This window comes from Tauraco erythrolophus, chromosome 12 (assembly GCF_009769465.1).
Source record: "Tauraco erythrolophus isolate bTauEry1 chromosome 12, bTauEry1.pri, whole genome shotgun sequence".
NCBI lineage: Eukaryota > Metazoa > Chordata > Aves > Musophagiformes > Musophagidae > Tauraco > Tauraco erythrolophus.
In genome coordinates this window covers 13,707,699-13,730,654 of record NC_141476.1, presented here as the reverse complement: position 1 = coordinate 13,730,654, position 22,956 = coordinate 13,707,699, and the positions used below count along the sequence as shown (strand labels likewise).

The window sequence follows — 22,956 nt, the reverse complement described above, 5'->3', positions numbered from 1 at the left end:
TGCCATAACCAGGCTCAGCCTGAATTACCTCATCGGCAGTGCTGGGAAAACCAGAGGGCCGAGGTGGCCTTGCTGGGAGCAGGTGAGGGGCTGTGGCTGCCACAAGCCCAGCTTTTATTGTGTAACTGTTGCTGGATTTGATTGTTGATGGTTTCTGGATGAATTAAACTCCCGTCGCTGGGAGTGCAGGTCTGCGGACTGTTCCATCTCTGCATCCTTCCATCCCCACATCCCGGTGGGATGGCAGGGGTGGGCAGGACAGGCGAGGGGTGTATCTGCAGTAGGTTAAGCTGCAGGGGCATGTGTACCAGCCCCGCAGGAATGCCAAAACCCAAGTGCCCCCCACCTCACTGCTATGAGCCCCATGCTGGCCTCTCAGTGCTGGCTTTGCCAGGGGGAAAATTCCTCCTGTCCCTAGGACAGCATGGCGAAAGCCCTGGCTGGGGAAGAGGAATGGGGTCAATGTGCTGCAGGGATGCCACCCACCTCCCCAGGGCAGCTGGAGGGGCTCGGACCCCCAGCAAGGGCAGCTGGGGCCTGGGGGGAGCTGCTGATGTCAGGGGTGAGGAGCAGGGGTCTTGGGCTGCTCGGGGTGGTGGGTTGTTCTCTGGAATGGGGTGACAAGGCATAGGGATGCACAGGGCCAGCTGTGTCCTCCCTGGGAGCTGCTGGCCCTATTGGCAGTGCACCCGTGTCCCCACGGCCACGTGCCAGGTCACCGTGTCCTCCGCAGCATGCACTGCTCCAGCTGTGCCCTATTTCCATGCCGAGGGGGGGCAGGGCACGGCCATTCTCTGGGATCTGATGGCACTGCTTGCCGAAATATGGGACTCCCAGAGGAGGGGGCTTCTCGGGGGGTACCCGGCTGGGCTGGGAGGAGTTTGGGGTGCGGAAGTGATGCGCTTGGTGCAAGGGCGGGCGATGGGCCACGGACCCCCAGGGGCCAGCAGTGACCCAGGCAAGGACGGGAGGGCGGAGGGACACCAGGGCACAAACAAGACGGATCCTGCCGACGGTTCGTCCCGCGGGTCCGCAGCGGGGGTCTGGGCGCCGCCTCGCGCTGCGCCGCTCCCGCCGCCGCTCCGCGAGCCGCTGGTGCCCCCTGCCGCGCGACACCCGCGGCCGGTGGCGGGGGGCGGGGCCTCGCGCTTCGGGCGGCCGGCGGCGGTGGGAGCGGCGCCGCCGCGCCGCCAGGGGGCGGTACGGTGCGGTGACGCGCGGGGGCGGGGCGGGGCGGGGCGGGGCGGGGCGCGGCGCGGCGCGGCGGGCCGGGCCGAGTCGAGTCGATCCGATCCGATCCGATCCGATCCGGGCCGGTCGGAGGTGCCGGTGCCGCTGCCGCCATGTACCGGGCCCTGTACAGCTTCCGCTCGGCCGAGCCCAACTCGCTGCCCTTCGCCGCCGGGGAGACGTTCCTGCTGCTGGAGCGCAGCAACCAGCACTGGTGGCTTGTCACCCGCGCCGGTTCCGGCGAGACGGGCTACGCGCCGGCCTCCTACCTCCAGCGGCTGCAGGTGGGCTGGGCCGGGCGGGCCGCGGGGCCGAGACCCGGCAGGGTGCGGGCTGGCGGGGGAGTCGGCCGTGCCTGCCGGCGTGTGCGCTGCTGGGGGTCCCGGGGTTCCGCACCGCGTCTCTCTGCCCCGCACAGGCGGGCAGCGGGGCCGCAGTGTAGGCATCTGGGGTTTCCTCCCGAGACCGGCCCCGGTCTGGGTTTGTGCCGGGGCGGGTGGCGAAGGAGCAGCCGGGTGGTCTGGGGTGGCCCGGTGCGCTGCCTCGGCGGCTCACGGTCCCTTCTCTGGCACTTCTGGCAGCTGCTGGCCTTGGCTGGGAGATGGGGGGTGTGTGGTTCTTGTGGATGTGGTCACCCACTGCAGTGGACTTCAGCATTCAGGAACTTGTGCGACATTGTGTTCCTGCTGGGAGCGAGAATCGGGAGTTTAAAGGGAGGCAGGAGACATCTGTGGGTGTTGTGTGGAGATCAAGGTTGAGGGAGTACCAGCTCTGCAGGTCGGGGACAAAATGACATCTCAGTAGCTTCGTCTGGAGGAGATGGGGTAGGTAAGGGTCTAGGGTACCCTACCTAGGACTCTGTCTGTGGTCAGGAGCTGAGGGGCTGAAGGGCTGGCTTCACGTCTGTGGAAGCAGGAGAGGAAGACAGAAAAATGAAGTGATGCCCTGGGGAGATTGTGAGGGGCATCCTCCTCGCAGGAGCATACGTGATGACTTGATGATACTGGAATCTGCCAACTAGCAGCCCCGGTTGTGTAAGTAAGCAGCACTGTGTGGCCATCTCTGTCCTAGCTGTCCAGCCATGGAGGCTTCTGCTTGCACAGCACCCCAGCATCTTAAGGGCAGTGAGGGGGTGATTGTCCTCCTTCCACCAACACACCATGACACCGATAGCAGACCTGTACCGTCCTGGGGGCTGGGAGAAGCCACAGCAGCTGCCTGCGATGACAATAATTACAGTCAAGTTGGTGATACTGAGTCTGAGTGTGCTGCTGCATCCCTAACTGGAGTCAGAGGAGGGAGGGCACCTTTTGGCCACCACAACTGTGGGTGTGAGCCCTGTGCCCATGCAGGTTTTGGGAGAGAGATTTCTTAGGGCTTGTACAGTGCAGGGAGCTGTTTATTGGAGGCTTCTGAGGGACAACATGGCTTCTGGAATTAAAATAGACCTTTCATATAAAGCTAATTCATGGGGGTTTTATGCTTCTGGGCCTCAGGAGGCAGCTGTGGCAACTGCAGGCTGATAACTTTGCATCAGTGAATGGGTAACTGCACACAAATGCACGTGAATGCTACAAATGGGCCTTTTAATGTCTGGCTGAAAATGATGACAAACACTTTATTTCAGTGTGCTGCTGACACTCCTTCAGATGCCATTGAATTTCTGATTAGCAGTAACTCAGCCTGTAAGTAAGTGTGGGTGTGTGCTTTGCAGAACACTTCAGTGAGATGAGTGTTACCTGGGGAGCCTGTACGTGTGTTAGGGCAACACCAGGTCTCTGTGCTGGCTGCTTGGTTCAGGAACTGGCCTCCTTGCGAGGCTGGGGCTCTTGTGCAGCGTGGCATAATGGCTTGACAGGAGGGGACATCTTGTGTGTCAATAAGCCCTTAAGCTATTTACAGGAGCGATTTAGTTACAGAGCGAAGACCTTATTAAACTACTAGATTTTAAAACCCCACGGTGGCATAGCTCCAGGCTCCTGCTCCTGAGTTTCCTCTCTGCAGTCCCTTGCTTCATTTGCTTGTGTGGCATGACGTCTTCTCGCTGCCATGGGTGCGGGAGCCTTCTCCCTGGCTGCCTTCTGGAGCAGCCTTCCTGTATCTCTGCACCTCACTCATACCAGTTTCAAAATCCTCCAGGAAGAGGATTTCTCCTCTGACTTTACATGCCTTTCTAACGTTATATTTTGCTACAGCCTTAAGATATCTTGCAGCCTGCCAGGCTGACTCCTGACAGTCTGTTAGCACTGCACTAATATTAAAGCAGCATTGCTGGTGACTTTGTGAGCTCTCTCCTCTAGTTCAGATGTAGCTTTGCCAAACGTGCTTAGGCTTGGTAGCAGGAAACAGAAGAGCCTTCCCTGCATCCGCTCATCTTTTTTTGGCCGTTAAGTTTCCGGTATCAGAACTTCGCTGATGATGCATGAGGCAGCAGGATCTAATTTGCTGCTCTGCAGTTGCAGTAATGTTCTGTGTCTGTGACTTACTTTCTTCTGTTTCAGCCTGTCAGGTCTGAAGAGCTGATCTGAAGTCAAAACTTGCTTTTCTTCATGGGAGAACGCAACTGCTTGCTGAAGGCCTGCTTGAGGCTGTTTGCTGAATGTCTAAGATGAGAGTGCACACAATTTGTCACTCGTTTTGGTTTCATAAGGGCACTGAGAATAACTAGTGACAGCGATTTGGGAGACAATTAATGTTGCCCCAGTCACAACAGGGAAAAAAACACAGCTAATGATTAGTGTTAGCGTGCTTAGCAGGGAGAGAGAGTGGCCAACAGGAGTCACCATTGTAAAAGTAAGCCTTAGGCTTCCTCAGCAGTGCAGTCAGGTTCCAGGTGAGCAATAGGTTGCACAACAGTCGCAGCCAACAGCAGCGAATCTCCCAAAAACGCCTTGCAGCAGGCTGCTGAGAGGATGCTCACGGGAGAGGCTTGGACTGCTGCTGCTGTCCTCTATTAGGACTATTAGCTTTCTTCCAAGCTCCTCCTGATTTTATTTTTTTTTTCTCTCAGCTTTCATAGATATGAGAAATTCACGCCTTGGCTTCTCTAGAGGAAAAAATAATTCCCATTTATTATTTAAAGTTTATTCTTGGCTGATGTCTTTTTGTCGCAAATGCGGCAGAATTTTGTACTGATATCCTTGTGGCTCAGTGTTGCTATTAAAAGAGAGTTAGTTGGGGGGGAAACAACCAACAGCTCCTTCTTAGAAACACGTATTGCCTCTAAGAAAGAAGTTAAGGGCAAGCCAAGGCACCAGAAGGTGCGGATGATGTGACGTTAATTTGAGACAATTAGAAATGCCCAACTTCAGCTGATATTCCTGCTGATTTTACTCTTCTGTAGTTCCCTTTTAGCTCCATTGTGGGTTATTAAGAGTCATTTCAAGTCGAGTGCCATTCTGGGGATAGGTACTGAAACCATCAAGCAGCGAGAGGGAAGGATCAGGTCACGTGCTGCCGAACAGGGGCAGCTTGTGAACTGCTTGCCAAAACGCTGTCCTCGCACGCAGCTGAACCCCGCTCTGCACGCCCACGGTGGAGATCTTGAGTGGAGACACCAGCAGGCACGGTGATAGTGAGCAACGCTATGCTGAACCCGGGGGCTGACAGGTGCCATTGCTGAGACAAGTGAAAACGCGTACCCAGTGCTGCGCCGGTTGGTAACAGCACGTAGGATAATTTCCTTCAGTTACTGATGGAGCAAGAGACAAATGCTAATATCTAATGCCAGGCAAATCCTGCTGCAGTGAAGCTGTTGGCATGAGTGCTCTGCCATTTGATTGAATGGAAAGGTGCCCGTCAGCATGAGGTTGGTCTTTTGTCTCCAGCTGTGTGCTGATGCTTTAGCGATGTATGAGTGGCAGAAAAATTGGAGGTTAAATTGGAGCTTAGGGTGTCCTCTGGAGTCAGACAATCACTGCAGAAGGCAGGCCTTTCAAAGCTTTATATGGAGCAGTAAAAAGTTCAATTTAGAAAGCTTCCTTAGGAGCAGGAGGTTCACTTGGTGTCAGGAAGGGACAAATGTCAAGTCTAGCAAATAGCAGGGGTCCTCCCTTTGGGTTAAATAGCATGTATGCTGCTGCTGTTATGATGGGTCATGTAATTTTGTAATAGGAGTCTGGAGTTATTCCAGCTTTGGATGAAGGTTTCAGGCTGTACTGCAGCAGCACAAGGAGCACAAAGCGAGCGGCTGTCCTGGAGGATCCCAAACCTACAGGTGACACTTGTCCTGCCAAGAAAGCTTATTTGCTCTGCTCCTGCTGGGGCAGGGAGCAGGGCAGGGGCTGGCCACGGTGGTTTGCTCCTGACTGTGGGACCCACGTACGGGAGCAGCAGTCTGCTTCAGCGCTCATCCTCACCAGGCACCAGGACTGGTCTTGCCTCATCTCTTGTCTGTGCTGACCCAGGCTGTGCTCCCCGTCAATGGAAGTGTTAATGTTACATGCCGAGGAGGGGAGTGGCAGCTGTAAAATGCTGTATGGGTAAACGTCAAGGATGCAAAAATAAGTGCTAAGTTGCAGGGGGATGTTTCTTAGTGAAATGGGAATGATTTAGGATGCTGGCTGCTGCACTACACAGGCAAATCAGCTGCGCAGCTGTATTAAGCTTTTAGGAAATAGGTTTGAAATTACTATTAGTAGCCTTTTCAAAATTACTTGAAATTTACGTGGAATAATTGAAAAATTTTTTGAAATATGGGTTTAGATTCTCTGCTCAGCTGAGGCCTCCTCTGGTCAGTCACACTTTCATGTTGTACCTCTGGGGGAGTGAGAAGGGGTCTGTCTGGGTAGGGAGATGCTTATGCTGATGGCCAAGAAGCTTTCAACCATCTGGTGAGAAAACAGACACAGCCGAGAGTATAATGAGCATTTTGAGGATGCCTTGGGTTGCTATTTGCCATATCTTTTTCTACAAGAATAAACAGGCATGTGATAAAAATAAGAGACTGCTTCACGCAGCCTAGCAACCACTTAAGATTCTCCTTCAGCATGAGCAAACGCACAGCACCAGGGTAACAGGTAATCCTGGCTGGGCAGTCGCAGAACGGTGTTTCATCTCCCAGGCTGCAAAGAGAAGAGTTTCTGTGAAGGACTGAAATTTGAGTGCTCTCTGTTTGCAGGAAACCCCTTCGTTCTGCTTCATATTGTAGCATTGACACACATTCAGGATTGGATGCGTGTTGTGCAGAGCAAGGTAGTGTAGGAGCTGCTTTCCTTGCAGACCAGAGCGTGCCAGGGCTCAAAGCATGGGTCTAACAGCTCAAGGCTGCTCCTTGATCCTCATCCCACATCCCATGCCCAGCCCCGTGGTCCAGCCTTCCTCAGTGCTGCCTCTGCTCTTGTCAGCCCCACAGCTAGTTAATTCAGTTCACTGGCTTGCTGGAAAACTCTTCATATCTGGTTACTTTTTTGCTGGGATAGCTGATGCATTGGTTCGGTGACTGAGACACGTGCTGAGGCTGGTGCCAGTGTAGGGCTGCTGGGGAAGCAGTGAGCTGTGGTATCTCAAGTACTGTCAAACCTTTCATGCTAGCGTGGAGACCATGATGGCTGTGGAGCATGGAGTTGGTTGTATGGTGTCAATCAAGTGATCAGATGTTCTAATAGCAAATCCCCGGTCACTGGGAACTGAGCTTTGGCAATTGTGCTTTGCTGTTTCCTCTCTATCTACATAAAATCCAGCTTTAAACTCAGTGCTCCCGACCCCTGGTAGGGTTCCTCTCATCAGATGAGCAAAAGGTGATGATCGTGCAGACCATCTCCGGTGCTGGAGCCTGCGTCTGCTGCAGATTTGATGAAGCTTACAATGGGCGTGAGAGCTTAATCGCAGTACTTGCACAGATCCTGAATAAGCACTTAAGCTAAAAATAAAGTTTTATTTTGGAGAGTAAGCAGCTGGTAGTGCTTTGCAGCTGAGGCTGCATTTCTTGACACATGCAAGAGACTGAAAGAATGAAGCATTTTTTTCTGGACTGTCGCAATAACAGATGCTCTCATGGCAGAGCTGTTACTGCTTTGAGATGAAGTTTTATTCTTGAGACTAAATTACGCAGGGGAATTATAACCATTTCTAATTACTGTAGCTAAAGACTTGACATTTTAGCCACAAGTTCTGCAATCCTTCACAGTTCAGAATGATTAAAGTAGAAATACACTAATGATCTTTAGCCTGTATTTTTGCTTGGCTATGAAGATATGTTCTTCTCACTTTTACTCTGATTAAAAATAATTGGCTTTTTGATATCAGATAAGACTTGCCTTTGTGACCTGGATGCTCATGTATGAGCAGTATTTGAGGTCTGGGCTTATCTCTCCTGCAGCTGCATAAGGGCTGAGCATGGGTGGAGTGGCACTGGTGGATGCTTGGGTGATCCTGGTGGGTTTGCTTTGGGCTGGAAGCGTTAAGTCTGTTTCAGGGTTGAACAACGCGAAGGCTGTCTTGGTCAGAAGTTAGCAAGCAGTAAGGAGATATCCGAGAGCCCGTATCCGTTCTTCAATGATATGGCTGTGGCTCTGTTTGCCTTGGAGTAAGGGCAAGGTGAGGGAGCAGACTAGCAAGAAGTGTGCCATTTTCTTCTAGACCTTTGGAGGGGCACTTGCCCAGAGCCAATAGACACAGTCTGGTTTTCAGCTTCCCCACAGGGTTGCGGTGTCTGCCAGGTCATTTCACCCCTGCTTTCTAGTGCTGGTCTTGCCGCGAGCATTTCACTGTGTTGTACAAATGGCCGCTTACTGTTATCTTGCAATTTTACTGATCAAATCTGTGATTTTTTTTTTTTTTTCCTGACTGCTGTATGGTATTTGAATGCTTTTCATCCGTAGAAGATGGCTAGACTTCCTTTCCTGATTTACATCTGGAAGATGATCAACTTCTTGTTGTGAAGGGAAGAACTGCTGGTTTTGAACTAGGAGCATCTGTTCAAAATAGCTGGCAAGGTGCTGATGCTGGAGGACAGCAAACAGATGCTCTTCTCTCGCCCTGTTTGCAGGAAAAGTCTTCAGTAATGACTGGATTGTGTGTATTTATTGAGCAGGGTGCTTCTGTGGTTAACATAAGGGAATCTGGATTCTGTTGAAATTTGCCACCAGCTCACTATGGGACTCCATGCAAGTGGCTTTCTTCGCCAGACCTTGCTGTCCTGCCTATAAGTGAGGATAGGAGCAAGAGGCCACCCAGGAGGCTTATGGCTGAACTGAATTTCTCATTAATGTTGAAGCTTAGTTGATGCAAATTTAAGCTGATCAAAGCTGCTGTCAGCCCACGGGAAAGTTAGTTGTTGGTGACTTCCCAGCAGCGTACGTATGTCTCTCTAAAATAACAGCGCTAACATCAAGTCAAGCTGGTGGATGTGCTAGACAACAAGTCTGCTGAATGGTATCTCACCTTCAGCCTTGGCTGACATCTGATGTTTCATATGATCAGCCTTGTGCTGTCCTCGCCTTGAGCAGGGCACCAACAGCTCAGCCTCAGCTGCACTTTCTGGGCCAAAGGGGATTAGCAGATGTCTTCAGACATGAAGTTTGAATGTCTCTGGGCTTGCTGAGCTGCACCTGCTCTGTGCTTGTAGTTGTGCATCTTTTCTAATGATCCCACTCTTGCATGTCCTTCCAGGATTGCCAGCATCCCATCAGGTGGACTCTTAGTAGAGAAAAAAAAAAACCAAAACAGGAGGAGATATTTGTATTGAAACCAATAAACTAGACAGTTTATAGAAATCGATTCTTTTTTTTTGTGGTTGTTGCTCTGTGTGAAGTACAGAGCAAAGAAGACACTGAAGAGCAGGGAGAAGGAATTCATATTGGTTGTCCTTGGAGAAAAATGTGCTGGTGTTAGTGATGATGGGAAAACAACAGGAAGAACCCTCCTTGCAAGAGATGAGTAACCTCTGTGCTCAGAGCAGGCTGTACGCTAGGAAAGGCTTTGACAAAAGCAGACCACATCGTGGTCACTGACTGACTTAAGAAGATCCCTTCCAAGGTCTGGGGCATATTAATGCCTGTGGGAGAAGTCAAATCCTATGGTTTAAAATGGGTATTTACATCTGTCAGTGGCTGAAACATGGGAAACAGCTAAACCTGTCTGTTGAGGTTGTCAGGAGAGCTCTGGTTCTGGAAGAGAAGCAGCCTCCCCTTTTTCTTCCCTTATCTGTATAGCTCAGATGTACATAAAAACAAACAGAATTTTTAAGAGCATCCCAGCTTCACTCCCTCATGAAGGATTTAAACTTTGTCATTCCCAGCCAGGATTATGTATTCAGCATATGAGCTGTCAGTCTGGGTGCTGGAAAAAGGATAAATTCCAGGAGGGGTTTATAAGGAGGGAAGTACAAGCAGCCTTAGTGTGCAACTGTAGCTTTAGGTAGTCTGCAAGACAATTAGACTGCACAAGTGCTGACATCCTTCATGGTCAATGCTATGACCAAAATTTTACAAGCCAGAGGTTCTAATAGAGCTCTGTGTGCAGAGAGTTTTAAATTAAAATGCACGTGCATTGCATTTGTTCCAGAGAGAAAACCTTAAATCAAGGCTTGCTTCTTGGCTGTGGCCCGTTGCTAACGGGTGCTAACTTCTGATGGGGAAGGAGCTGCCGTTTCCAGGGCTGGCAGATGACAAATCAATGTCGGAAGGCTCGGGAGAAATAATTGAGCTTGATGCTGGGGCTGCTTCTGAGTGCTCCTGTAAATGCAAGAAGCAGTTTGGTCTCTGTGCTGCAGTAGAGGGAAATGGAAGCCAGCACTGTGGCAGGACTCCAGTTGTTGTTTTTACCATGAGTTGATATCTAGAGCTGCAATATGCTTGTATTTAGAGGAAAACTTCTCATTGGAAGTGACAGTCCATTTAGGTCCACTGGAAATTCTTTCTGTGGACCCTGACCATCCTTGTTGCCTCTGGTCTTGAGTTGCAGCAGGAATTGTGGTGGGTCTCGGTCCAGCTTCTGGAGCAGCATCACTTTGCTTCCCCAGCCAGTGGCTCACGAATAAAGTTTTGACCTTTACAGGAGGGACTTGTCAAGCCTAACTTGTCTTGATGTTTATCACATAGCATAACCTTTGATTTTTTTTTTTAAAGTGTTTTGAAGTTTGTCATGTGAGAAGTGGAACAGAGGACACGATTCATGACTGCATCTGTATCTCTCTGCTGCCCTTCACCCTCCATTGCCTTTTTGCCATGGAGATGTTGAAAACTATTCTGGGCAAAGCTCTGTTGGCACTAACAGAGAAATAGGAGTTGTCCCAAAGACAAGACCCGCTGCAGCAGGAGAGGAGCGTTAGCTTCTCTTCAGCTCTTCTGTGTCCAAACCCTGGGATGCAGAGTTTACTTGGCAGAGCTGTTTGTGTTCCTTGCAGAGGAACAAAGCACTAAAACTTGTCCTCTTTTAGCATAAGGCTTTAATCAAGAAAGGGAAGTAAAATTTTGGCAGTGTGGGCTTTTTAGAATGAGGTGAGAAGTTCATAGGTTTGTTTTTCCTGGTTATTTGTTTGCCTGTTGAAGTTGTTTAGAAGAAGTTGTCACCCACTTCCTCCTTGGAAGCTGCTTACTTCTTGATTGCTGATTTGTAGAGCTTGTGTTCTTCCTCCTGTCCATCTGGTACAGCTGAAGGGTCAGCATCTCCCAGCTGGGAGTATAGTGAGCCCATTGCTCGGGCTCAGGCTGCCTTTCATGCTAGCGAGATGTGCTTTTGCATGGGTGTCTGTCCGTGCTGTCCTGCTGGTGGGGTCCCACCTACACTGCTTCGTCCTCCTTTCCTGCCCAAGCTGCTGAGGCTGCAGTGGTGTGCGTGAACGTGGTCTGCAAGATGGTGATTTTTGTGCCTGTGATCTGGAAACGTCAGCATAGGCTGATGTTTTAGTCTGTTTAGCTGCTCAAGAGGTTTAATTTGAAAAAAAAAAAAAGAAAAAAGAAATCAAGCTGTCGGACTTAAGCATGCTAGATAATTCCAGGCTGTTGGTAGCCTCTTGCTAAATCACTGGTTTGAGGTTCAGATTAGATCTCTTCTAAGTAATAGCTATTAATTATTTCTTGTTTTTTTTTCTAGTACAAGTGGGGACAGTGCCTTGCAGTGTGGAAACCTGAGGGCAAGCCTCAGCTCCAAACCTTCTATTATATTGAATAGAAACAAAGGGATGAGGGAGAAGATGAGGCAACAGCTGCAAAAATAGACACTCACCCACGAGGAGGAGGGGATCACCTGGAAGCTGGGATAATGTCTTGATGAAAAGGTTGTGAATTCTTGTCCATGAGGTTTGTGCGTGGGGTAATACATCCACAGCTGCTAATGCCATTGGGTTATCTCCCACTGTTCCTGCTGCCTGCTCCAGCTCCGCTGCCCGCAAACTCCTCTGCCTGTCCTGCCAGCGACGGCTCAGCCTCTGAATTGCATCCTCCTTCTCTGAAGGAGGGAAGAAAGCCTTGCTGGACCACGTAGGTGACTTTCGCCCAGTCACACGTGGAGAATGGAAATGGTGGACAGGTTCTCGGGGTGGAGGGCTCTCTGCCAGTTGAGTTCAGTGCGGTGTCTGTGTGCTGCAATGGTTGTACAGAGAACCATGGCAGGTCCCATGAAAACCAGATGGCTGCCTAAAGAGATCAAGTTGAAGCTCTCCACTGAGCAGACAAATGCAAACCTCCGTGGCCTCTCAGTCTGATGGGATGACAATTCCTTTTTGGGTAAACTCAGTGAATTCTCTGGCTTTCCAGGCTGCTTGAGGGTACCTTTTTTCCCTCTCCTCCTGAGGAAAGGACATGTGTTTGCAGGGGATGGAGGGGGCACCGCCTTTGAACACGGTGTGCTATGCCCAGGTTGTAAATCACACCCAAGTGACACAGCAGAAGGCAGGTCCACAGTCTCTTCCCCTCCGTGCCTGGGCTTGGCTGTCCCTGAAGAATATGTGGGGAGAAGCTCGAGTATCAAGGCAGCCCATGTTTTTCAGCATGTAAAAAGAATAATTGCATGAAAACCCAGTACCTTAAGTAAGAATGATGATCATAAAAATTCATTACCTACTTAATGCAGAAGCTTAGGGATTTCCCTGAGCCTGGCTGAATCAAAGTGTTTGTAGCTAAAGACCTTTCCATTTGGCATAAACCCCCCCAACATCCCTTGAAGTGCTGGGTTCTAAGTGATGATGTTTTTGTCTGCCCAGAATCACCTTTATTGACTTAAACTGAAAAATGCATCTCCTTTAATTTGTTTTTTGAATTGATTTCATGTGTCTGTCTTCCATTAGCTTGATGACAAGAGATAGCAGAAACATTGAAGTAATTGTGCAGCTTTATCAAGGAGCCTGTACACTATAATTCTTCACATCAGAGATAGAAAGAAACCCCTCCAGCATTCAGTTTTGGGAAGCATCATTTTGTCTGTGGTCTTGGGCTCTCTTAGAAGCCTTGCCCAGTGATATGAGCTGGCATCTGAGACTTTTACATGCATGAACACATGTGGACTGCTTGTATCCTGGAGCTCTTGTTCAGAAACCTAAGATCTCAAAATGTTAACAAGCTCTAGTCACTTTAAAAGCTTTTAAACATCATTAATATACTGTTAATGGCTGAGAAAAAAATATCTTCTTGCAAAACCACAGTTGGCAATATTTGGTCTTGTGTGACTCTTCAGATGTGGAGGACCACCCAAAGCTCTCATAGCTGGGCTGTGGGGAGTTGTGAGCAGTGAAGAGTGATCAGCCTTGACCTGGGGGAGTGGATAGGAGGGAGGAAAAAAAAAGGGGGAGAGAGACAGTGTACACAGGGGTTGTGCAAACCACACAGCTTGAGAGTTACCATAGCCCCTTGCTTGCTGTCAGGCAGCTTCCGCCCACCTTCTCTCCCCTGTGGTTCCTCCTCTGGCCCCGCTCCCTGGAGGGACCACCAGCTGGGTCGGGTGCAGGTGAACTGAGCCCTGGCCATCATCTTTCCTCTGGGACTTGTCCCACAGGGATGTGAAAAGGTGGACCTGAGAAATTAGTACTGTAATAAGGCACATGAGCTGGGCTGAAAGTTTTGTGCGTGAGAAGGGAACAGTCCAACAAATGCACTTTTTTGTTCACTGCCTCGGGAAGTGAGGAAAACAGGATTATGGCTGTTCTGCTGCCTGTAGCACAATGTCCTAAGAGGCCATTCCCCTCCTGTTCCCGTTTCTTTGTGTTTCTGGGGAGCCTGTTCCACTCCACGCTGCAAAAGGAGATGGGATTAGAACTTGCAGCTAGAGCAGTAGACTGTTTTTTCCCTGCAGATAGTGTGGGACACTAATAAATTGCTTTTCTTCCATGACCCACCTCTTACTTCCTTACAGGTGACATGTCAGCAAATCCAGTTGAACCCTTTAATCTTTTTTTAAGGTAAAAAAGGCCACTAAACAAACCCCTGGATTTGTTCTTGAACTGAATCTGGAGATAACAGCAAGTTAGCCTCATTCCTCTGATAAACTTAGCTAAACTTGCAATTCTCAAGGTACTTTTGTAGGTCAATGGAAACTGTCAGTCTGCCTAAGTTTTGCAGCATAGAAAAATCGTGTGCTGTCCACTCCTGCTGTCTCCCAGTCAAAAGGTGACTTGGGAGGCTGCAGGGTCTTTAGTCTGTAATTTTCTAGGATTTTTTTTTTGGCTTGTGCTTTGTCTTTATGATCACACATGTAACAGTTGTAGCTGTAAGACACCGCTACAGGTCTCAATTGTATCTTCATTTCTTTTTGGGCATGAGTTAGCATTAGCTTTATCATTGTCCCAATAAAGCTCGATTGTGTTGACTCCCTGAATTTAGTGAGTGGGTGCTGATTGCTTCAGTGGAAGCATCTGCTTTATCAGGAATAAATGCTTGCATGAGCAGCTCTCAGCTAACAAGCAGTTGGATACTTGGGTATTTTGTTTGTGGCCAATTAACATGATCGACCTCATTTCAGGAGGGGAGTATTTCAGCCTCTCTGATACCTCCTCCCTTGCTGCCCTGCACCTGCACCCTCAACAGTCTTTAAACAGCTTTGCTATAATTAGCCAGCACACCAAACTTCAGGTAATTTTTGAGTATAGCACTAATAAGCCAAAAGCATGAATGGCATCTCCTGTTCAATAGCGCTCCTCTGCACGTGGTGAAATACACAGCTTCATCAAAGCAAAGGCAATCTGCAGTGTTGTGCAGTGGAGATGGTAGCTGTAATATATATGTGTGTGTGTGTATAATTTATATATGCATATATGTATGTGGAAACATAGGTTTCCCCTGCACAGGTTCAATGTCGATCATGTCAGATATTGACTTGGCCTGACAGTGGCCTGCCAAAAGGATGCCGAACAGATAAACCCTAAAGAGGGGCAGCTCTGTTGTCTGGTGGCTGTTCACCTGGGACAGGCTGAGCCAGAGAAGTCTCCTGAAGCTTTGAGAGCAGTAAGAATTGAGGCAGCAGGGAACAGCAAGATTTATAAGTATGCATTGTCTGCTTTGTTTTTAAAACTTCTGTTTCTACTTTTATCCTCTTAGCGTGTTTTGGCTTAGAGACATGTTCTGGGTACTGGAAGGCACAGAATTGCGAGGGGAAGGAATCGGTGGCTGATTCCAATCATCGTGGTCAGTGAACAGGGTCTGAGCATGGCTGGAGAGACCCAGGATGAAGCATTTCCACCTTGGGAAGTACAAGTGTGCCGCGGTGTGTTGCATGCATTCCGTTGTTCCTCAGCGTGTTTGCCCTCTTCTCTCTGACTCTGAAGCTGCCTGCTCCCGGGAGAGAAATTGGTTGAAGTTTGGTTGTTGTGCAGTTGGGCATCCCTCTGCTGCCTTCAGGATTTATTTATTCCAAATGCTACTCATGCCTGTACTGTCCTTAGTTAGTATATCTCTTTTGCTAGGAGCTCTGGCTTTTGCTTTAGCGTGATTTGCACAGCTTAAGCCCTTTCCCTGACTATCCTTTCCCTTCGTTTCTCATTTGTGCAGGCTGTCCGCTCGAGCGGCTGCTGTCAGCGCTCAGCGGAAAAACACCGATCTGTTAGAAACCCACCATAGCGTATCAGCAGGAATTCCAGGTCTGCTTCTGGCTGCCTCTTTGTCAGAACAGCTCAGCCATGTCTTTGTTCACTTGCTAGCGAGTCAGAGATGCTGCAGGTTTGTTTGGAGCTTTTCTCATCTTATTCGCTCAATAACCAGGACAGTTGCCCATTGTTTCACTCCTGTTCTTATCATGTATTTTTTTTTAAGTGCCACAAGGCCCAATATCTTTGTGCCAACAAGAATAAATTAATGGATATCTTGTAGCCAACAGCCTAGGGACTAAAAATTTCTGGTTGGGGCTGCAAAAAGGGGAAGAGAAAGGAGCTGAATTTCCCACAGCAATGGAAAAAAACCCAAACTCAGCCCATTTGTTTGAGCCGTGTGGTTCAGGAAGGGCAGCTCATATCTGGTACGCCACTCTGCCGCGGACAAAGGCTAGTTGATTTTTGTAAATTGCTGCCGCTATCATTTAAATCTGGAAGGAATAACACAGCATGCAGACGGTCTGGTGGTGACTGGGGACGAATGGCATGTGACCTAAGAGGTGGCGTTCGTCTCTGATTTGAGTAACAAAGAACCAGGCTGTGCCTGTGTATGCCAGAGGGATAAATATCCTAATTTCAGCGTGGTCCGTCTGTGTCAGTGCAGCTGCGTGAAAACTGAGCTGTCACTGGAGACAAAACTTTGTCTGTCTTTTGTTGTCGTGTTGTGAGAGCCGGAGCAATGGCATGAGGGTGAAAATCAGCAGCTTTGCCTGGGCACCCCTATGGCTGCAAAAGGAACGAGGGCACCGATTGCTGCACATGCAGGAGAGCAAAACGCCTTTGATCGCTAAAAAATGGGAAGGCAGGAGGAAAAAAAAAAAAGTCACGTTTTCTTGGATCAGCCCCCTGTGGAGGCAAAGAAAAGGCTGCCGTACGTTAATGGGCCACTTTCATAAACGTGGGAGTCTCGCACGCGCAGCGTGGCTCAGCCTGTCTGTGCTGATGCGGCTGTCAGCCAGTTTGTCTAGAAAGTGCTTTTCTGAAAGGTATGATTATTCTAGACTGTTGAGCAAGTTCTTCTGTGTGAGCGCGTTTAAACAACGCCAGCGGTACGTGTGGAAGGACTCAAAACGAAGAGGGAGTTTTTCGATAGCCCCAGGAGAGCAGGTCGTGCTGCCTGCGCAGCCAGGACACCAACGGCGTTCTCCGAAACACTCGGGTCTCCCATCGGTCCGTACGTGGGGGAAGCGGAGGCATGCGACATGTCCTGTGCACATGTGCTCTCTTTGGGGAGGCTGCTTTTGGGGCAGTGGAGATGAGCGATGTGAGCCGTGGAGTGAACGCGTCCCTGCCTGTGCAAGGCCATGCCTCGTGGTAGCTGTACCCCTGAGACATCCTGGAAGGATGCTTTTGGAAAGCCTGGCTTTGGCCTTGGCAGAGGCCTCCTTCCCTGCCTGCCTTGGGAAGGGGGTGTGTGCAGAGCACCCGGGGCAGTGCTGAGGTCTGGCTCTGTCCCTCCTCGGGTGAGGAGCCCCTTCCTGCGAATGGGGGCAGGAGGAAATTGGCAGCGGGCTCTGGGGAAACCCTTTGTTTGCTCGTGTTATTAGCAAGGAGAGAGGAAATAATGATTTATTGATGCTTCTGTGATTCTCCCACGCTGGGCTATAAAGGCAAAAATTCTGTTTCCTGGCTGATATTCGTGGCTCTAATTGAGCTGTAACTTGTTCCTGCAGGGCAGCTCGCCTGTGGGGTGCCGACGGTGCCCCCGGTTCTCCGATATGGCTCCCCATCAGCCAGTCTCGCCTGTGACGGTCAGGGGTCACTGCTCTGCCCTTCCCCTGCCTCTTGGTGTAGCCAGGCTGGTTGTGACAGGCTGTTCACAGAGCCCAGCGTTTCTCTGCTGCAGTGTTTTATTTGATTAAACCAGAAATATCTGATAGAGGAGGAGGCAGCCACTCCTTTCTGGGGTGAGATACCATGTGAATATGGATCAGTACCTCTCCAAAATACCCCTCTCTTTTCACGGTACGTTGGACGGAAGGTGATGTCCTCTTGACGCCTCTTGGCCACAGCTGGATAGCTGTGCCACCCCACCCCAACCAAGGAGACCCCTGCCCTCGCCCCGGAAGGGTGGGTACATGTGGCCAGCACCTTCCACCACCATCGTTTCCCTATCCCTGCTGCCTTCTTCGCGTTTCAGGAGCCACTAACGTGTCTATGCCACCAGTGGTAACTGGTGAAGGATGCAATTAAGGGCTGGTGTGCTGCAGTGGCTACTCAGGGCTCTGCCAGCCCCCGCCCCTGAATCATCGGTAAATCCAGCTGAATTCCTGGGCTTTACTTGGTACGGCTCCTCTGACAGCACGCTGTACAGCAATGCCCTTTCCGTGCGCTCCCCCCGCTTCTGTGTGAGCCTCAGCTTAGCCTGCCATGAGCAGGGTTTCAGCTCTGTGTCCTGGAGCGTGGGAGGGGACAGGGGCTGGATCGCGGTGCAGGACCCTGCGGGCGCCGAAGCAGACTTCTGAGCACTGACTCCTCCTGCCTGAGCTCAAAGGCTCTGCTCCTTACCTTGGTGCTGGTTTGCGACCTCTTTTTTGGAGGCCGTGGAACTGTGTGTTGCCAGGATTGTCTGTGAGCGTTGGAGAAGGTGGGGTTCTGCTGCTGGGGACCTCTGCCTGCCCCTGTCCCAGCTGTGAATGTCCTCGGGAGCGAGTGCAGAATGCAGTCAGGAATCCCCTGCCAGCGCTGTGGAGTGACTGCTCTTCCTAAACTACATGCTTTTTCCTAAATTGCCTTGAGCAGGTCATCCCTTGAGTCCTAGGGAGAAGGAGATTGTAAGTGTGGCACTGGCAAACCTGATTTTCACCCCTGCACAATCCATGCTTCTTTTAACTGCAACGTGCTTTTTTTGTCCGTCCACTTCAAACAAAGCAATGCCATTTTGGTTAACCCAAGCAGTGTGCGGCTTCCTTCTAATCACATGATTTATCCAGGATACTGATTTCTGGTTTTTAAGTTTATGACTACAGTGCAAGGGATCCCCAATGCTGGGTGTCCTGCAAACCCCGATTATGAGGCGGCTCCTGTGCAGAAGACCCTGCTCCCTGCCCAGCTCAGCTGAGCAAGGGACAAGCAGATGATTTACAAGCAGCATCAACAATGTCATAAAGTGCAAGTGGCAAGTTAATGCTGCTTTTTTATTCCAGCCCTTTTGCCAGGGCCCTCTTAATAGAGAGTTGGGGAGGGGAAACAAAGGGAGGGAGGAGCGCAGCAGCTAAAAGCAGATTGTCACACCACAGCTGCATTAGTGTGAAAATGCTGTGTTTTATCAGAAGTGCCATCTCCGTAGCAAATGGCATCGCACAGCCAGTAGCAGCTCCAGCTTGTGGATTCCTGTGGGCCGTGGATGATGCTGATGTGCTCTCTGGAAGAGGGCATTGATGCTGAGCCATGGGATTCAGTGGGATTCAGGTCTCTGTACTGTGATCTTCCCAGGGAAGATCAGACTGAGAAAGATGGAAACCCACATGGGTGAAAGCCTGGCAGGCTAGGAAGGGTGAGAGAAGGTGGCATGATGGGGGGGTGGTGGATGTGGAGGGACTACAAGTGGGGGACCAGGGAGTGTTCCAGGGCAGGTATTGGAGGCTGCATCAGGAGCTGTGTTGAATTTTGGGGTGAGAGCAGCACGAGGGTGGGTGGGCTGTGCAGAAGGCACAAAATTACTCCGGTAATTTTCTCTTATCTTCTCAGAAAACAAGATGCGTTCTGTGAAATAACTTATCTTTCCTTCCAGTGCTCCTTTAAATGTGTTCAAATGGACTTTGCTCCATTTCCTTACTTAGATCTGTAGTTGGAGGTGGTGAAATGCTCCCTAGGCTGTATGGAGCTGCTTGGAGGCTTCATCCCAAAGTTGGGTTCTGAGTGTTGCTTTTATCCTTGATCTGATACTTTAACAAATTTGGTAGATATATTTTAACATACCTGGTTTTATTTTTAAAGCTCTCCGCAGTTGCTTTCTTCCCCATCTCTCTTTCTTGGGAAAACAAACCAACAAAAAAAAACTCCTAAATTTTTCTTTCCAAGCTGCGTGTTGCAGAGGGGGCTTCTCATCCCCACCTTGTTTGGAGGTGGTATTTTTTTTTTTTCCCATAGTCTGCAGTTGCTGTTAATTCACATTTGGTTTAGTAATTAATCAGAATATAAATAATGCATAGCATGTTATCAGAAAACTGCATGCCGGTGCTATGGAGGCAGGCACTTTTGGCCCCAGCGGGGGAGGGCTTGCCTTCTGCTGCTCCTTAGGCTCCCCTAAGGCCAATTAAGGTGCATCCTTGATGAGATTCCAGCCACTCCTTGGCTGGATAAATGGTTGCTCTGATGCAGGGAGGGGGCAAAGCAAGTGAAGATGAAGGGGGTTTTAGTGTTCCAACAGCTGCAATGAGTGCTGGAGTCCAAGCACTCCTCTCCTGCTCCTCCCCTACATGCACGGGCTGAGGCTGCCGGTGGTGGTACCAAATGGATGGTGCAGGGATCACCGCCAGCTGATGGGAGACCTGTGGGTCTGCTGGATCCGGGGCAAAGACTTGATAGCACGTCCTTTGCCTTCAGCCTTATGTCCTGTAAAGGTCTTTTCTTCTGAAGGCATGCCAGCTGTTGATAAACGAAGCCTTGAAGAATGTCCAAGTGTGGAAACATGCTTTACCTTCCCGTGCCCCTTCACCACAGTTCTCCCAGCCTCCTGTGTAACCTTGGTGATGATGTCTTTAGCATTTCTTGCTTCAGGGCTGGCGATTATTTCAGCTGCAGTAACGAATGCTAAGCTGGCTGGAAGGAGGAATAAAGGTTGCTGTGACAGTTTGGGTGGAGATTTGGAAAAGGCACTTGAAGTTGCAAAACTAGTATGAAAACCATCAATAAAAGAGCAAAAATGCAAACCCAGAGCCAATGAACTCTAGATTTTGACTAGGTCTGTTACACCGACAAGATAGACCCTTGCTATGGGTATTTGCTCCATAGCAAGTCAGTGAGAGCAGAAAGAACTGAGCTTGGGTTAAGGTGGGCTTTGCAGTGGGATCTCAAAAGCTCCCTGCAGCAGACTGACTATTCAGAGCTGCTGTGTGGTCCTGAAGCTCTGCCCCGGGTGTTCCTGTAGTGATTGGTGGGCATCGATGTCATTAACAGTGACTGTTTTCCAACCATAAACCTTAAAAGGGCAGACTCAGTTTGAAGCACGGCTTCAAATATGTTTTCTTTGGAGGAAGGAGGGGAAAAGTGAGGTGGTGCTAAGATGAGATTCTGGCTCTGGGAGCTGTTTGTTGGCGGTTTGGCTCGTGCGGTTACCTGCTCTGTGGGCTTCCCGTGCTGCGGTCTCTCGTGCCCTAAGCTCTGCTGCACAAGAACCACAGGTGAAGTGATGCAGTAACGTGTGGGATGTTGTGTTTCTCAGGTGCTGGAGCAAGATGTGGTTCTCCAGTCTATTGACCGTGCCATTGAGGCTGTGCACAACGCGGCCATGAAGAATGGGGGAAAGTACAACCTGGAGCAGAGAGATGTCCTGCAGTAAGTACAACAGGTGTCTGGGAGAGCTGGTGGATGGAGGGCAGTCAACGTGTGATGCTGGTGTCTTTTTATTCTTGGGAGTCAAGTTGAACATCGTTGATTTGAGTCGCGGTGCTGGAAAGTGCTGATGTGCTGAGAGAGCTTCCCAGTGTTTGAGCTGGTAGCTGATGCTGTTCTTCCTGTCAACCGCATCCAGCAATGCGGTGCTTCCTTCTCCCCCCTCTATCCCTGTGGGTGTAAAGAAGAGGAAACTGAGCTGCACTGTAGGCTTAGGAGGAGAAATCCAAGACCTTCTGGAAGCGTTTTCTCCACTCTTCTGACTGGGAATTGTAGAGGCTGCTGGCATGTGGAACTAGGTCCTTAACATGTGCTCAAATAATTGCTTGTGAGAAGAATTTTTGTTTTTCTCTGACACCTCACACTCTGCACTGAGGCACGCTGGCTTAATCTCAGTTGAACAGTGATTCTAAGTGCAGGCAATTTCTGACGCTTGCGATGCAATATGTGCCTCTCCCCCGAGGAAGAGGCATTTTTCTCCAGCGAACTGATGAATAATCATGGGCTCTTGCAAAGCTTCTTCCTTCCTCCCCCAGAAGTGCTTTCTTACTTGTTAATGAAACTGGAGTTGGTGTTCAGAGTAATGTAACTCATTCTGGTATATGTAGCCTAAATGCAATAAATCACGTAAATATATCATTTAAATGTTGCAACACGGTTGCTCCTTTCCTTTAGCTTTACTGTTCCTGATGATGTCATTCCGTTTCAGAAAACTGATCCATCACCGGAAAGAGACCGTGTCCCGCAAAGGTCACTCTCCCACCCCACAGGGGATGGTTATGACACAGTCCTCCAGCGATCACCATCTGGATGTGGCACGGCAGCCCAACGGGGTGTGCCGGACGGGATACGAGCGCCATCACAGTCTTCCAAACACTGAGTTCGAGGAGGAGGATGAAGGTCTCTATCAGGTAACAGTGGCTAGATGCTTTCTAGGTTCCTCCTTTGGTGGTATGACATCACTTGTCCTGTTAAATAAAATGCCCTTGCTACTGAAGTCACAAATCAAGTGTTTGTGCTGCTTACCTAGGATTACTGCAGTGTGAACTGATGCTGTCTCTATCTAAGAAGTCTGGAACAGTCCCTTTGCTATTTACACTTGTAATGCTTTTTGGGATCCTTGAGGGTCCATGGTTTTATGGTGACATGCAAGATCTGCTCTAGATTGTATGACTCTCTCTTGACATCTTTCTAAAAGAGTTGCAAGCTCCCAGAGAATACTTTGAAGAACAGTTTTGACGTGAGCAGCAGAACTTCCTCCAAGCACTCAGCACCTCTTTGTGTTTCCCCTTGTTAAATCTGCAGAAGATCTTTGGTCCTTAAGCATTTTATCTGCTGTGGTTGCCTATTTTTACTACTCAAAACATAAAAAAAAACCCGAAAGATCCTGCTTTATCTGAATGTTCCTTGTCATGATGAATTAAAGGTAAATTGCAGGAAATGATTTAGAGCAGATTTTTTTTTATCTCAGCAGCACACAGTTCCAAGGCTACTGTGTGGCGCCAGTGAGACTTCAAAGGAGTAGCTGAGGACGGATGCAGCAGTTGATGGGAATGAACGATGTGGCAGATCATGCTGTGTAGGGGTAGCTAGGTGTTAGGGCTCAAGGCACCAAGCAAGGATGAACATGGAGATTATTTTTTTCTCCTACTGATGAACATGTGCACTGTAGTTTTTTCTTCATCTATCTGGGATGTTTGGAGACAGTGTTTGTAAGGTACTCATACACTGTCACTCCTAGCAGAGGAGGCTTGTTTTACACTCGAAGAATTGCGAGTCTGCAGAGATGAAAAGTAGCTCTGGCTCATGCAGAACATGGCAAGCCTTACAAAACCTGTTTTTCTCCTTGGTATTCGTTTTCTTTTCTGGGCAGCCAAACCAGCTCCATTCTCAAACCTGTGCTTTATGGGCTAAGAGGGATGGAGCACCTTACAGCCCGTTCTCCATGCCGATTCCCCGTCTTTATCTGGTCTGTGGTTTGGTTGCTTGCCAAAAAGGAGCAAGACAGATTCCTTGGCTGACAAAGAAGAGTTTCTGTCGGAGTGGCACTGAGGGTGCAGTAAAAGGGCATCCAGCTTTGCCCTGTGCTGAAAGGGCTCCTTGAGATTTTAACAGTTCAGTCAACGGATTTCCTGTGTGCTTTGAAAACAAGA

General features: G+C 49.5%; 1 protein-coding gene across 1 annotated transcript in view; it reads left to right on the top strand.

The window, feature by feature from the left end:
• Nucleotides 1-1,343: 1,343 nt before the first annotated feature.
• The window catches only part of NCKIPSD (NCK interacting protein with SH3 domain), a 49,594-nt gene continuing 27,981 nt past the window's right edge, over nt 1,344-22,956 (top strand). The window contains 3 exon segments of the mRNA XM_086618970.1: nt 1,344-1,514; nt 20,634-20,746; nt 21,513-21,714. Of these exon segments, the coding sequence (XP_086475096.1) occupies nt 1,344-1,514; nt 20,634-20,746; nt 21,513-21,714 (486 nt within the window).